The 14,617-nt window shown below is 41.3% G+C and overlaps 1 protein-coding gene across 16 annotated transcripts in view; it reads right to left on the bottom strand.

The window, feature by feature from the left end:
• WDR20 (WD repeat domain 20) overlaps positions 1-10,862 on the bottom strand; it is a 60,133-nt gene extending 49,271 nt beyond the window's left edge. For 14 of the 16 annotated variants that reach the window (XR_014693835.1, XR_014693836.1, XR_014693837.1 and 11 more), the window contains exon 1: positions 10,478-10,854. Coding sequence is in view for 9 of the 16 variants with exons in the window: in XM_084521758.1 (XP_084377884.1) it covers positions 10,478-10,741 (264 nt within the window). In the remaining 7 variants the exon portion in view is untranslated. Of the gene's footprint in view, positions 1-10,477 lie in introns of all 16 variants that reach the window. The other 2 variants (XM_084521757.1, XM_084521760.1) reach the window with 2 other exon arrangements.
• Between the last annotated feature and the right edge of the window lie 3,755 nt (positions 10,863-14,617).

Below are 14,617 nucleotides of genomic sequence, written 5' to 3'. Positions count from 1 at the left end.
GGAGGAGAAGTCTCCATCATCTCCAGCATCGCTAAAGGCAGCTTCATCTGGACTTCTATTTGAGTTGCTCAGAATAGTTATTTGCCCCATCTCTCTGATTATGAAGTGCTAACATGCTCACCCATGCTTTTAAACATTCCAGTTCAGAAACTGCATTTTGCTAACACAGAACTACACTGGCACAGTTAATTCTCAGTAGAGTCGTCCCACCAACTGTTAGAAGGTCAGAAACTTCGTCTAGAAGAACAGCATCTTAAAATTTTGCAGGTGTTTGCTACTTGTCCACGACACAGCCATACGTTATTCTGTACAAGAGAACAGTTTCACTGCTGAAGGTGAGAAAGGCAAGCCATGCCCATGTATTAAACTGATGTGAATATAACCAGTTTCCTTGAGAGCACCCTGTATTTCTGAAAGGCTTCTTTGGGGGAAAAAAAAAACAAAAAAACATCCCCCTGGTTTAAAACAATCACACCAACCAGGCAACCTTTTTAATTCAAAAAGTCTCTAGTTATTTACAAACAATAGAATAATAATTGGAGCTGAGAAATGCTGACACACGCAAGATAGGCTATATTTAAAACACAGGTAAGAAACGCTGCATTCTGCACTACGCACAGCATCATATTTTGAAAGTGGCATTGCCTAATCAGGCAACTATTCCTGTCCTAATAAATTACTCTTTAAAGGTGCACTTCCTTGACGCCCTAGGTGTACACGGCTAGCTCTTCAAGGTTTCTGGCCCACTCTCCTATTAAAAAGGTTTCAGTAAAAAAGCGTTTGCTTTTTTAAAAAAAATGACATTTACGTTACTCAGATGTATTGTTATCCTTGTGACTGTGAAGGCTAAAGCGTCCACAGGGCACCATTCCAATAGTTTATTTCATAAGACTTGTGGATTTGAACACAGTTTCAATATATATTGACATCCACTCAGTCTCCGGTTGTCACTGCTCCTCCTTCCCTTAATTGAGAGGGAGCTTTAAAACCATATACTTTTTTATACTTTTAGTTTATTTAAAACCATAAACATGAGTCCTCTGCAGGTTTTACACAACATAATTTCCCTGACAAAGTGCACGTAAACTCCCAGCACAGACAATAAGAATTACATCTTGCATTCCTAGTAGACTGAGGATAATGAAATTTGCTCCTAACGTCCAGTGTTCGCACAGAGTTCTTCCTCCTTCCCCCAGGGCATTCTTAACCTAAAGTTCTTGCTGGGACTAGCATTGAGTCTAACTTCGCACTTCACATTCTCCAGGTGTACAAAGATTAGGCTCTATTAAACAAGGAATAGTACAACCACTTTCCAATCCCAGAGTCAACAACAGAAAAGTAGTGTTTTTTGACCATGACAGCCACCTGAGAATTCTGTGATTAACTCATTAAATTAGAGCCTGATTTAGAGTTGGTAAATCAAAACCAAAGTGCAGAAGACTCTTTGTACTGGGTCTGGCTGGAATGTTAACTTTCCCGGCAGCAGCCCATACAGTGCCGTACTCTGTACTTGTAGCTGGAACAGCAGTGTTATCACACCAGTGTTGTGTCTACTGCTGAGCAGCAGTGGCACAGCGTTGGGCCTTTCTCTAACCCTCCTAGGGGGTGGGCAAAAAAGTGAGGAGAGAAACATCACTAGGGCAGCTGACCTAAACCAATCAAAGGGATATTCCATACCATGTGGTGTCACACTCAGCAATAAAAGGTGGAAACAGGAAGAAGAGGGGAGGGGTGGGCTCTCGTTGAGAAGACGTCGGTCCTCCTCTCGAACACCGGCTGCGTGCGTTGAGGCCTTGCTTCAAGGACGTGGTCAATCATCGCTCATTTGTGGGAAGTAGAGAGCAATTTCTTTCCTCTACACTTCCATATAGCTTTCATTTATTTTGTTCGTTTGTTTTCCTCCCTTTTTCCCCTTTCCCTTTTATTTTCCCCTTAGTTAAATTGTTTAGTTCATGGTAGTCTTTATTTTATTATTATAATTATTTCCCTTTAATTAAATTATCCTTATCTCAACCCGTGAGTTGTTCTTTGCTTTACTTCTCCCCCTCCTTATCTAAAGGAGGGGGAGTGAGAGAGCGGTTGTGGGGTTTAGCTGCCCAGCACGGTAAAACCACCACACTCTTATCCCTTAGAGACTTGTCATTCCATTACGAACAGCTTTAGTGAACAATGCATAAGTAAAAATCCAACTCCAAGCTATGCCACTGTCACTGGAAAGAGTTTCACTGTAGTGCCTGGTGATCCTGCCCACACGAACTACAGGGCTACATTCAGCCTACTGACAGTCTGCTCAGGAGAAGCTGAGACAAGCAAAATCAGCTGCTTTATTTTCAGCTCCAGGGGGCAAGAAATTGAAGGAATGTAGATGCTGGAAGATGGACTGCATACACATTTGGACTTACAAAGTGGGGTGAAGTAATCAGGAAGAAATACTCAATTCAGGAGTACACAGCAAAATATTATTTCACCTTACAGTATGACACATTTAATGCTGGTTAGTTTCCTTAAGCTTTCTGAGAGAGGAAAGGCATTATTAGGTTGAAGAGCTTTGGCCTTCCTTCCCTGGCCATTTTTAAACAGTAACTTGTCCAAGTGTGCCAACTCATAGTCAGGACAACAGGACAGCATGTGGCCTTTGGATACACATTATTCAAAACAAAGTATTTTGGAAATATTTATATTTCCCAGAGATCTGCACTAATACTTCAAAGCAGGGCATTAAATTTGATTTTACAATGTCAAACAAGACAACTATGGCTGCGACCCTCTCAGAGATGGGTCTAGGCAATGTTTAAATAGAGTCTGAAGCATCTTCAATGTATATTTTAACTATTAACTGTCAGATGTCAAAGCATAACCCAAACTCCTTGCAATCTAAGCACACACTACAACCCTTTTATAAATATTCTGACAAAGCCGGCTCACAGAACTCTTTAGCGTCACAACTGTTTGTAGTAGAAATTATCATTATTTACATCTGTGAGGTGTTACGACTAAAATTTTGTTGTCCTGCAAAGATTAAGCACCACAATTAATAGCTTTACACTAAATTCCTCCAACTTACTTCATGTACTACAAGTACATTTTAATACAAAATAAAAATTTTACTCACAGTGGCAAAAAAAAAAACACCTCACTGCCTACAAAATCTTGCCTACCAATTGAGAGGTTTGGCCAGCGTGACCCGGTATTCACACTACAACATGCCAGCCAAGCAGGCAGCCAGAGATGAACTGTTACCTTGGAGAGCAACCCTTCAAAGGATGTCCCACAATAGCTTACTGAAGACATGCAGTTGTGATATAGGCTGGAAGCACAAACCAGAAAAGGTGAAAGTGCTACAGAGTACAGGCCTTATCTACTGTCCAGAAGTAACCCCAGAGAATAATCACACTGCAAGCTTCGTCAAGTGCAAATAAATGCTTCCACAGCAATAAATGCTTAACAGTGTCATTGTACAACAGCTATTTGTTCTTTACATTTCCTTTTACTCAAGGCAGTCCTAGGTGTTCTAAATAAGCCTCAAAACAGAGTTAGCCTCTTAAACCTACCTTTTACTCCTGTAACCCAACATTAACTCTTCACTATTTTCCTCAGAAGTGTCATTGAAAAAAAAGGTATTTAAAAAAAAACAACAGAACAACCAAACCACCACCCTTCAGAAAACTCCACAGGAACAGTTTGTAACATGCCTTGGCTGTCCTTAGTACAGCCGAGCTAAAATTAAGGAAGAAAATATCTATCTGCATCATAAAACTTGGGCTGATAAGTATATCCATCAATGAAACGCTTGAACAATTTCCTAAAGTCTTTCAAACACTTCCACAAGCACAGATCAGCAGGTAACTTATTACTGACCCAGCCACAATACCTCCATGGGACCGGTGAATCCAGCTGCAACATAACTCCTATCTACGAGACAGAGGAGAAAGACTCCTCAGCAAATTAAGGGATTTCCTGGAGGAAACAAGAAACAGAAACAGCCACAAACAACCTTACAACACATTTCTGAAGAAGGACAAATTGGGTTAATAGTGCCACATCCAGAACACCTGAAGAGTTGTGGACTATGCAAATCCCTGTAGCACAGAAAAGGAACATTCTTCCAGCTGCAGGATGGCATCAGATACCTTTGAGGGAAGTTCTGATGTCTTTACTGTGGTAGCTCCATTAGCCAGCTGTGTTTGTCTTCCATTTGACTAGAAGAGTGATGTTAGAGTCCAGTATAAATAAATATTTCAATGCAGAACACTTTGTAGTAGAATTCAATAGTAATAAACCTTTCTTTTGGTATTAAAAATACCAAAGTAATGTCTGTAAGAACCTAGACAAAAGGGAGAAATCCCATACAAGGCAAATTTGATAAAAGCTGGCACCAAACCAATATAATTTTATATTAAAAAAAAAAAAAAAAAAAAAAAAACTGGTCTAGAAGAAAAGGTCAACTGCAACGCCTTGAAATTAGGAACACTTTTGGTAAGTCTCACGTGACACACCTACAAGCAAACTAAGCATCATGTTTTTTAAGATATTTTAAATGGACGAGAGTCCACATCAAAATGTGAACGACATCAAGATTGGAAGGATTATTTGCACTATGTAGCACAGAACTGGAAACAAAAAACACCCTTAAATAAAGCTACTAGGACAGAATTCAACGAGAATTCTATGTAGGATTTACAAATTAAGAAATCAAAGCACAGAGACAAGCAGCAATATGATAAGAAACAATCCAAGTGAGTCAACACTATGAGAAGAATTCAAAAATGTCAACATTGTTCAAAATGTTAGCAAGAATATCAGAAGACAGACACAGCAGGCAACTGTTCTCCCTTTCTCTGTATTGAAATCGCAGCAGAAGTACTATACCTATTTTCAGTACTGCAAATAAAAATAAGTGCTAGTTAGTTGAAGCCAATATAGAGAAGAGCAATCAAAGACTCAGAAGTCATGACCTGAGAAGATTAAAAGGACTAGATTTATTTTCCTTTGGAAAAATGAGAGGACAAACTAATAAGTTTTCAAACACGCAAAAGCCAAAGGCAACAGTCAACTGTTCTCTATGATCCTGGCAGAAAACAGCAATCAGCTTGTTTTTTGTCCCCCTCAAATAAAAAATTAGCTAGATATTAGGGGAAAAAATATGGAAACTAAGCCCCAAAACAATTATGAAGGCTGTAGAATTTGTGTTTAAGAACTGGTCACAAAGATGTAGGTATGCTCCATTCTGCTTCAGAGCAAGTGCATCTTCAAAGACTTTAACAAATCTCAACCTTCTAATACCTCATACACGCTACTAAAACATGCATCTTTTTGGGAGGCCTGATACATCTTAGTGATCTCTAAGAACACAGACTCACCTCCCCACCACAGGAAAGCTGGCTGTCGCTCTCTGCAGATTCCAGCTTCCAACCTAGCAGTGTCTCACGCTGCTCTTCCCAGAGCAACACACTAAGCAGCGTGACAAATGCCACCCATTATTGCTCTGTCACTGAGACAAGATCCTAGGTGACCAGTCTGTAGAATGCAAGTAATCATCAGCGATAACACTGCTGAACTGGACAACAGAGACTCCAATATCAAGCCAGACGTTAGAAAGGTAATTTAGAGAACTGTGAAAGAAAAAATCCAACGTGTGATCTGTATTTTTACTGATAATCAGGTATTACCAACATGCTAACTCTTAATAAAAGAGGTTGAGATGTGAGATTACCTCCATCTTACAATTATTTCTAAGCCCATTGCTCAATGTAGGGTTAAAAAGACAGTCAAAAGATTATGTCCTCCACGCCTTCCCCAACAGAAGCTTATCACCTACACGTTTCTACCACAATACCATTACAACACACTACAATGTCATACAGTTATTGACAGACTGCTGCTTTAGGTAGCTGCAGGAAAAAAAAAAAAAAAAAAAAAAAAGTAGAACTGAAGATAAAGCTTCTTTTAGTGAGAAGTTCAAAAAAAAAAAAAAAGAAAAGAAACAACCACAGCCCGCCAGATGTTAGCAGAGTTGGTCGTCAGAATTCCCTTACGATGCAAAAAGCTGAGTCTAACATAATAAGCTGAGCTACACATCCAAATTCCACAACACCCCAATACGGGAGGTAGAAGCCAAGGCAGCGTACTTCCATATGACTGTAGCGCAGTCCTAGTTACAGATTAACTTGCCCAGAGGCCTTTACAATAAACAGAGAATACACCAATTATCATAAACACAGTTTAAAGGAAAATGCACTAGCTTCCAAGTAGGAAGGGAAACAGATTTGATAGTTCATGTCAGCAGCGATCGTTTTGTCAGTCATTCCTAAGGCAAGGAAGATGAGATAGCACGCTCCTTTCCAAGCCTAATGAATCAACTAATAAATCATTTCTCAAAGCCTGCCACAAACCAGCTAAGTGCTCCAAGCCTGTCTTACAAGCAAGACTCCAGTAATGGCCTTCACTCCTGATGTGGGGCTTCAGAAAAAGGCAACCCATCCAAAACATCCACGCATCATAGTTTGATCAATCTTTTTTTAACGCTTACCTTGTACTTTTACTCCATGAAGCAGCAACAGAAAAAGGTCTCTTGTAACACCTATAGCTCTCAGTCGAGATTAAGCCAGCAATCCCTAAAGAACAGATCATTCCCAATCTGACTTAAGGCTGAAGTAAAGGCTTTGTTCAGGTGAGACCTCATAAGGCAACAGATCCCATCTGATAGCACAGGCCTCTTCAGAGGAAAGCTTTGTTCCTTTCCCCCACAGCCTTTTCTTTGCTGCCACTGTGCTGGCTAATACCTGACCCCAGGAAGAGACAGTTAACTTGCCAAATCTACCCAGAAAAAGAGCAGGTATGTAGCTGAAAAAGAGCAGAAAAGTCTATCCAGAAAAAGAGCAGGTATGTAGCTGCTGGTTGAGCAAGCTGAACTAGCTCAACCTGAGGCTGAGCGCTGCCAAGGCCAGCAAGGAGAAAGGAGCACTCTGTCAGGAAGATAGCTCACTGCGAGGCCAGCATTTCCAGCCGTCGCTACACCAGTTCGGTTTGTGACCATCCACCCATTCAATTCAACAAGAGATCATTGAACACATCAGTTCTTAATGTCAAAGTTCAGGAGTACCGAAAGGGAAAGCCCACTGACACTCAGTGCAGTTGAAAATAATTACATACTTATGTAAATAAAGCAACCACATCTCATTAAATCAGAGTTTAATTTCTCCTCGCTAACCTATAGGATCACTTCCTTTTTCAGTGGATCCGAATCAAAAAGCAGCAGTTTTTGGTAAGCCTGCACTGCCTTATTAATGGAAGGAGAGCTGCATCAGTTCCATTACAAAAAACAATACAACGCTGGCTTATAACTGATGGGCTTTTGTTGATGACTTCACGGTCATGGAGTACATGGAAACATGGTAACATTTCATGGTAATGTTTCATGGTAACATGGAAGAATAAAATAATAAGAACTCAGCTTCCTTTTTCAGGGAGCAAAGAACAAATTTGTGTGGAAATGCATTTTTGCTCAAAAAATATATTTATCTAAACACAGCTTGAAATGCTGCCCAAAATTCTCCTCTGCCTCTCCACTAAATTATCACCATTATTTGTTGGTACTCCAATCTCCACACTACTGTCCTGGTCAGTGGATGTAATTTTTCAATTGAGCTTCTTGAAGAAAAAAAAAAAAAAGGTTAAAAAAACATCTTGAAAAGTGATTTTTTTTCTTTATATAAGTTAAATATCCTAAAAAACACAGATGTTAGCAGTCTACTTTAAAAGATGACTTACAAACTAGACTTAGCAGATGCAACATATTTAGGATTTAATGGAAACTAAGAAAAAAGCTTAGCATCATTGATTTCAAGAAACATCCTTTCAAGTGGTACCTTTACTCAATATTAGCATTATTTACTCTTAAGCACCACGCACGGCTCAAGTGTGACTCTTACTTGATGTGCCCTGATCTGCAATAGATTATCAATACAAAGATTATAGCAGTATCTCAGACACAGCTCCTTGAAATAAAGTCCTGGTGGTTCTTTCACTCATTTTCATAACAGCATAACATTTCCATAGCAAGAACAGAAGCAGACCTTAAAAAAAAAGACCAAATCATAGCTGCTTGATACATACACAGCACAGCTTCACTAACTTCAACCTGTACTCATTTTCGTGACTTCACCAAAATGAAGAGAAGATTACAGTCTGGAAGTCATTAGGGAAATTTTTACAGGGTACTTAGATAATTATGCAATAACAGCTAAATTATTAGCATTTGTATTAGGCAGAGGATCACAAATAGGTTGGCCTTCAACCAATAAAGTCCTTCTTGCCCTCCCATTGCCGAGGTGATGTCTCACAAAGTGGTAGTTTGTCCACTTAAGTTAGATTTACATACTACCAATTCAGGTAACATCAGCTCTCTCCTCTTATGGTAGCCACAAGAAAAAAAAAAAAATCTAACTTTTGATACTAACAAACCCAATAATCAGTTGAAAGCCTGTCAACCTGTTCTTATGCTGACTTTATGTACAAAGTAAAGTGACTTTCAATTGGATAGTTTCAAAATAAATTCCAAAGAAACAAGTATTACAAGTTTCAGACAGTGCATCTTCCCCATTCTCAGTTAAAGTACCTTCCCTAACCTATTTCAACTGGTTCTCTAGATTCATTGAAGTTTTACACACATAAAATATGAAATATATTTTTTGTTGACATTTTAAGAGCTCACTGAAACAAACTATTCTGAACAAAGTGTATGTTTTACGTTATTTTGACGAAAAATTATGTAATACTCTAACAGGTACATCTCAAAGCTCACAAGTTACCAATCTGACTAAAATTTTCTGTTACTGCGCACCATCAAAAGCAGCTTTTACCATCTAGAAAAAAAAATATTACAACGCTAAAACTCAAAGACATTTTATGATTCGAAAAAGTTACTCAGGTCCCTACTTTTAATGCAGTTCAGAGCTTTAGATTTTATTTTTATTTATTTTAAGTGTGACAAGAGATGACTACGATAACTTGCAAGAATCACACGTAACATTGGACTACATAAAGGCCTGCTCTGTTATATGCAAGACAACTCTGCAGTTGCTTGGTACAGAAAAGCAAACTTATATATCAGAACCCAGACATGGTAATAGTTTAAGTGACAGATTTACAGAGATATTGACAGAATATCTTGTAAATTGTAGAGACAGCAATTGCTTATAAATAGCAATTACTGCCTGATACAAAACACTCATCATACACTTAAAGAAGCTGTTGTCTAAGTATTATTTAAAACAACTAAATTATGAAAATTCATTAAAGTGTGAAACTAAAATCCATACACACTTTTCCACATAATTATATGTGACATACTCGATCTGTCAAATCACAGTCAACAGATAACAAGGTAGACTTTTATTCTCCAGTTGCTGCTTATGTTTTATACAGAGGAGCAGAGATTTGGGCATTAGCTTAGGGGGCTGTAGATCCAGGTACGTCTCCTTGCTCGCCCACAAGCTTTCTGCATGGCTTTAGGGACATCTCTAGCTCTCTGTGCCTTCATCCCCTGTTGCACGGTGGACTAAGAGCAGGAAGATTTCAAAGCGCTCACCTTACAGCAGGTGAATGCCAAGTACGTAAGACAACAAACACCCATTTTTTGGCACATAACCCAGAAACCTAGCAGTTGTTATGCCTGTGTTTACATCCACTGAGCGACACCCATTCACTCAGCATGACAAATTCTGAATCCTTCCCTAAATGCCATCAAAATCAAGGACCTGAAGACACACCATGCAGAGAGGGTTTGTCCATAAATACGGTGACCTCAGACACCAAATGCACGCGCTGTTAGCCCCGCACCAACTGCTAACTGTTAAGGGCTCTATCTCAAACTGCATCAACGGTTCTTTCCCATAAAAACAACTTTCTCTGCATCCATTATCTGACATTTAAACTTCATCTCGTCGCATTTAGGAACAACCCCCAGACCACTCCACGCTCCAAACTGATCGGAAAGGCCCCAAACACCCACCGGAGCTCCCCAACCAGCGCGACCAAGCCACCCTCCGCCCACCGGCCTAACCGCAGGGCTCTGCCACCACCACAATCACGCCGGGCATTCCCTCCCGGCCCCCCTGGGCCCCCAAGCAGCAGGTGAAGGAGGCCGGGAGCCGCCTTATTACCCTCAAACCCCCTCATTCCTACACGAATGTCACACTGGCAGCGAGGCCCAGCGCGGGCACACCCCTCCGTACACCCCCTGCTCCCACTCCCACCGCTGCCGGCACCGAGGCTGCCATCCCCACCCCCCCCGGCCCCAACCCCCCGCCCTGACCCCACAGCACCGGGGGGAGCAGCCCCACAGCTGCCGGCCCCGGAGCTCCCCGGGGGCCCGCAGCAGCGGCGCCCGCTGCCCCCACAGCCCCCGCCACAACCCCCACAGCCCCCGGGGACCCCCCGCAGCCCCCCGTCAGCCCCCCCCGGAGCCTCCCGGTACCTTGCGGACCCCCTTGTAGATGTAGAAGTAAAGCTCCCGGCCCACATTGAAGCAGAGCCGGTCGCCGTTGCCGCTCTGGTCGTTGACGTTGACGAAGGAAACGCGCACCGGGTTGGAGCCCTGCGAGTTGAAGGGCACCCGGTTGGGCCGGCTGTACTCCGAGTGGCTCAGCAGCTTGTACAGCCCCTCCCGGGTGGTGAACTGGGTCTTAATCTCGTTCATCTCCTTCCCTCCTCCCTCCGCCGCCATCTTGGAAAGGAGCATTCATCCTGCCCCGGCGCCCGGATGTGGCCACACTGCGCAACCGCCGCCGCCGCCGGCGCTCGCGCGGCCCTGCGCGGAGGCGGCCACGCAAACGGCGTAAGGGGGAGGAGCCGCCGCCCCTGTTTACCGCGTCGCTGCGCATGCGCCGCCCCCGCCCGCCCGGGGGAGGGATCGCAAAGGAGGGGGCGGGGCCGGCGGGGAGCGGGGCGGGGATGGCGGTGGGGGGGTGCACAAGATGGCGGAGGCGGGTTGGGGGTGGAGGGCTTGAGTTTGGGGTTGGTGGTGGGGTTCCTGACCCCTGCACGAGGATGAGACTGTGAAAAGAGAATAAATGCAAATGTGGATTGAGGCGTTAAGCCTGTGGTCCCCCGAAATTTTCACTAGGGAGGCAAGTGTCCTCTGAGTTTAATTATATCCTCCTCCTCACGGTTGGCTTAGGCTAATTAGAGACTGCTCTCCAGCTGTAAAAAAAACAAAAGGTGACATCTCCTCATCACCAAAAAAAAAAAAAAAAAAAGGTGACATCTCCTCAGACATCAAAACAAGGAGTTGGACTTCATGATCCTTATGGGTCCCTTCCAACTCAGGATCTCAGGATATTCTATGAGTCTATGAACACAACATCTCCTCTGTCTTCAGGTTTCCACTGCCTCCCTTGCATCAGTTCCAGTAGTCATGCAACAAAAGGGTGAGTCAGAGCAGCTTGAAAGCTAATGCCACCAGAGAAATGGCAGGCTCTCAGTCAGGTAAGCAAACTGTCGGTCAGCAGCAAAGCTGGTCCAATTCAACAGAGAACTGCTAGAGACAAAATAAGGAAGGACTTGGGAATGTGCAGCTAGGGGAAGATCAGCACATTGTTAGACCGCCTTCTAACAATGCACTTTCAAAGTGTGGTTTCACATTGTATCAGAGTTGCTCTAATGTGGCTGGCAATAAAGGGATTTTCCTGCTCTCTTTTTCCTTGACTGACTGTCTGCTGCTACTTCCTTCACCAGTAGTGTTGCTCATCTGACCTTATGACAAACTGCTTATAAAAGATCCTGGGGCAGAGAATTAACCCCTCTGCAAATATGAAATGAGTCGGGTTAGATGAAAAACACAGACTGGGTAAGGGAGGGGATGGGAGTGCAGAGCAGGAGGGATGCAGAACCTCCCTTTCTTTCCACTAGATCATCTCAATCACAGAAGCCCACCCAGACTCCAGGGGGCTAAAGGGCTTTATTTTCAAATCAGTTTAGTTCAAAGGGATTTAGTTTGAAGCTAAATACTACCTTATTGCCAATCATCAAAATATTGGTACAAGGTAGCTGAGAGACCTGAAACAGCTGAAGACCTCCAGGTTAACTCGTGCGGAATAGAGTATGTAAATTAGTGAATATCTGAACAAGTACAGATAATCAAACTGTAATGAGGCCAGGTATTGAAGCCTTGCTTGAAATTCTTAAGATAGAGCCAATCAATAATGACCAATAGATCTTTCCGGTTTATCAACCAGCTGCTATATAGTATTGATGTCCTCCTAGAAGTACATGAAGTAGGTGAGCAGACCTGCAATTATTCTAAGAGTCTTTATCTAGAGAGTGGTTCTTTCATGCAGAAATTTCATGAATTGAGTTCCACAAAGAAGGTCAGAACGTTTTCAGTCATTAAAAAAAAAAAAAAAAAAAAGAGCAGGAAATGGGAAATGCAAGGATCTCTTAATGTCTTAATGACAATAATATTCAAAACAAAGATCTAACCCAAAAAAGTGTTGCTTCAAGCTGACATACTGAATGTCTTACTCATTACACACTGACAACGTTGGGTAGATCACTTCGAGCGACAAAGCAGGCAACTTTGGTAGAGGGATTGTGAGGAATGCAAACTGTACTGAAACCACAGCAGGCCATCTATCACTGATGGAATGAGCGTGATCCAAAGAATAAACAAAGTTAACATGTACCTGGTTATCAGCAGTACATGATGGTGCAGAAAGTCAAAGAATTGATGTAGTGTTTAACATTTACCAAGAAACATCAATAAAAGCTGCTGAGAGATTCCACAGAGAATCCAAGACAAATATTCATTTGAAAAACACAGCTGCAAGTCACAAGAACGCTATTGTACAGCCCCATCAACAATCCTCACCAAATACTTGGTTAAAGAATGGGAAAAAGAGATTACAATGATAAGCCTTCTGAAAAAGTTCTCTGTACTACTTGTAAATTCTTCTGTTTCAAGCTAACCAAAGATTATAGTTCTGAAATGATCCCATCAGGACACCCATAGATGTTTTGTTTTGTATGTACAATCAATGAATGGAAGTCAGTTGTGCCTGGACTTCTCACTAGTGTTAGGGTAAGCTGGAAGGCAGACATGAGCAAAATTCACTAACATTAATAAAATAGTGCGGTTCTTAGAGATTGATTTATGCACAGCATGAATTGGTCCTGCAGCATTTCAGGCTGCAGTATTATTAGTGCTTTTGCTGACCGTGAGGAAACTGGAGCCTTAAAACTTAGGTGATACAAGTACAGTTATTAACAAAACTTTTCTATGCTTGAATTGAATGCCATCTGTTACTTGTCTAAAAGTGCAACAACTGAGATCAGTGATGCTTTTATCAGCTCTTCTGAGAAAAAAAAAAAAAAAAGTATTGTGACTACACTCTACTTCATCATGCTAAAAGTATCTATTCAAGCATGCACTGCCTGCAGATTATGAGGTGGGAATCAAGAGACCATGTCTGCAGTCTCTGTCAACTGTAGGCTGTCTGTCACATCTTGCTTGGATTACTGATGTCAAAAAAAATTTAGGTATTTAGTGGCTTCAGAGTATCAAAAGCTTTGCAATGTGTAAGTTCTTACCAAATTGTGAATGCATGAGAATTACCATCTGACACAGGTATACACAGGTATACACAACACATTTGAGCTAGTCAGATTCATGTTGGAAAGGAGAGTGGCATGCAAGTTCCATTTAATATTAGGAAAAGAACAATTGTGATGTTGGAAATACATTTCCAATGGCTTACGTGGATTTTAAAGTACTTCTAATTTACTTTCATCATGAGAAAATATTGTTTATGGCATAGTTTTAAACATTTTCAGTTCATAGCTCCCTGTTTGCATTAAGAATCTGTTCTTAACCACTACATATAATTAACACTAAAGACATATGATAATGCATTGTTTTATGCATTACAAAACAAAAGGATGTTAGGGGAGCAAGTAAGTCTCTTCTAATCTAGAATACTTTGTGAGTTTTTGTGCTTTTGTCCCTCCTCAGGAACAAAAGTGTGTGGAAAAGAATTGTTACCATAGTTTTGATTCATTTCTTAAAAATAAATGGGTATTTTTAAAAACAAACATTTGTTTTAAAGAAGGCAAGGTAAAAGAAATCTGATTTATGGTTGGGATTGGATGACAATGAACTCTGTTGTGTCTTTGAAGGAATTTATTTTGCTGTTTGCAGTCAGCTCTCTGAAAGTTGTCTCCTGAACAGAGTAGCTTACCGCCATAGTGAAGACTGTTATTCTTCTCAAAAACAGTTCTTATCTAGAAGCTTTAGCTATCCTGGAAATTATGTTTTCTGAAGATAAAACTGAGATTATGAAGTTAATTTAAATTCTATGGGAAGCCAGAGAGATTGGTTTGATATGCCTGCAAATAGCTTGTGTTTCTGAGATGTGCTCCAGCATTATGTACTTCTCAAAACTCCCTAGACATGGAAGACATATTATCCATCCATACAGTAGTGCTGTAATCCAGCTGAGGAATGAGGAATGACAAAGCTGTGAATAAGTAATGTCTGATTGTTGTCCAGCAGCAATAATTTAGTTCCTTACAAAACTGGAATTTCTAGACAGTGATGCTTATCAGTGCTGCAGTGTGTGAA

Source organism: Aythya ferina (genome assembly GCF_964211825.1).
Source record: "Aythya ferina genome assembly, chromosome: 5".
Lineage (NCBI taxonomy): Eukaryota > Metazoa > Chordata > Aves > Anseriformes > Anatidae > Aythya > Aythya ferina.
Note: the sequence above shows the minus strand (reverse complement) of the source record. Positions and strands in the feature narration are given on the sequence as shown.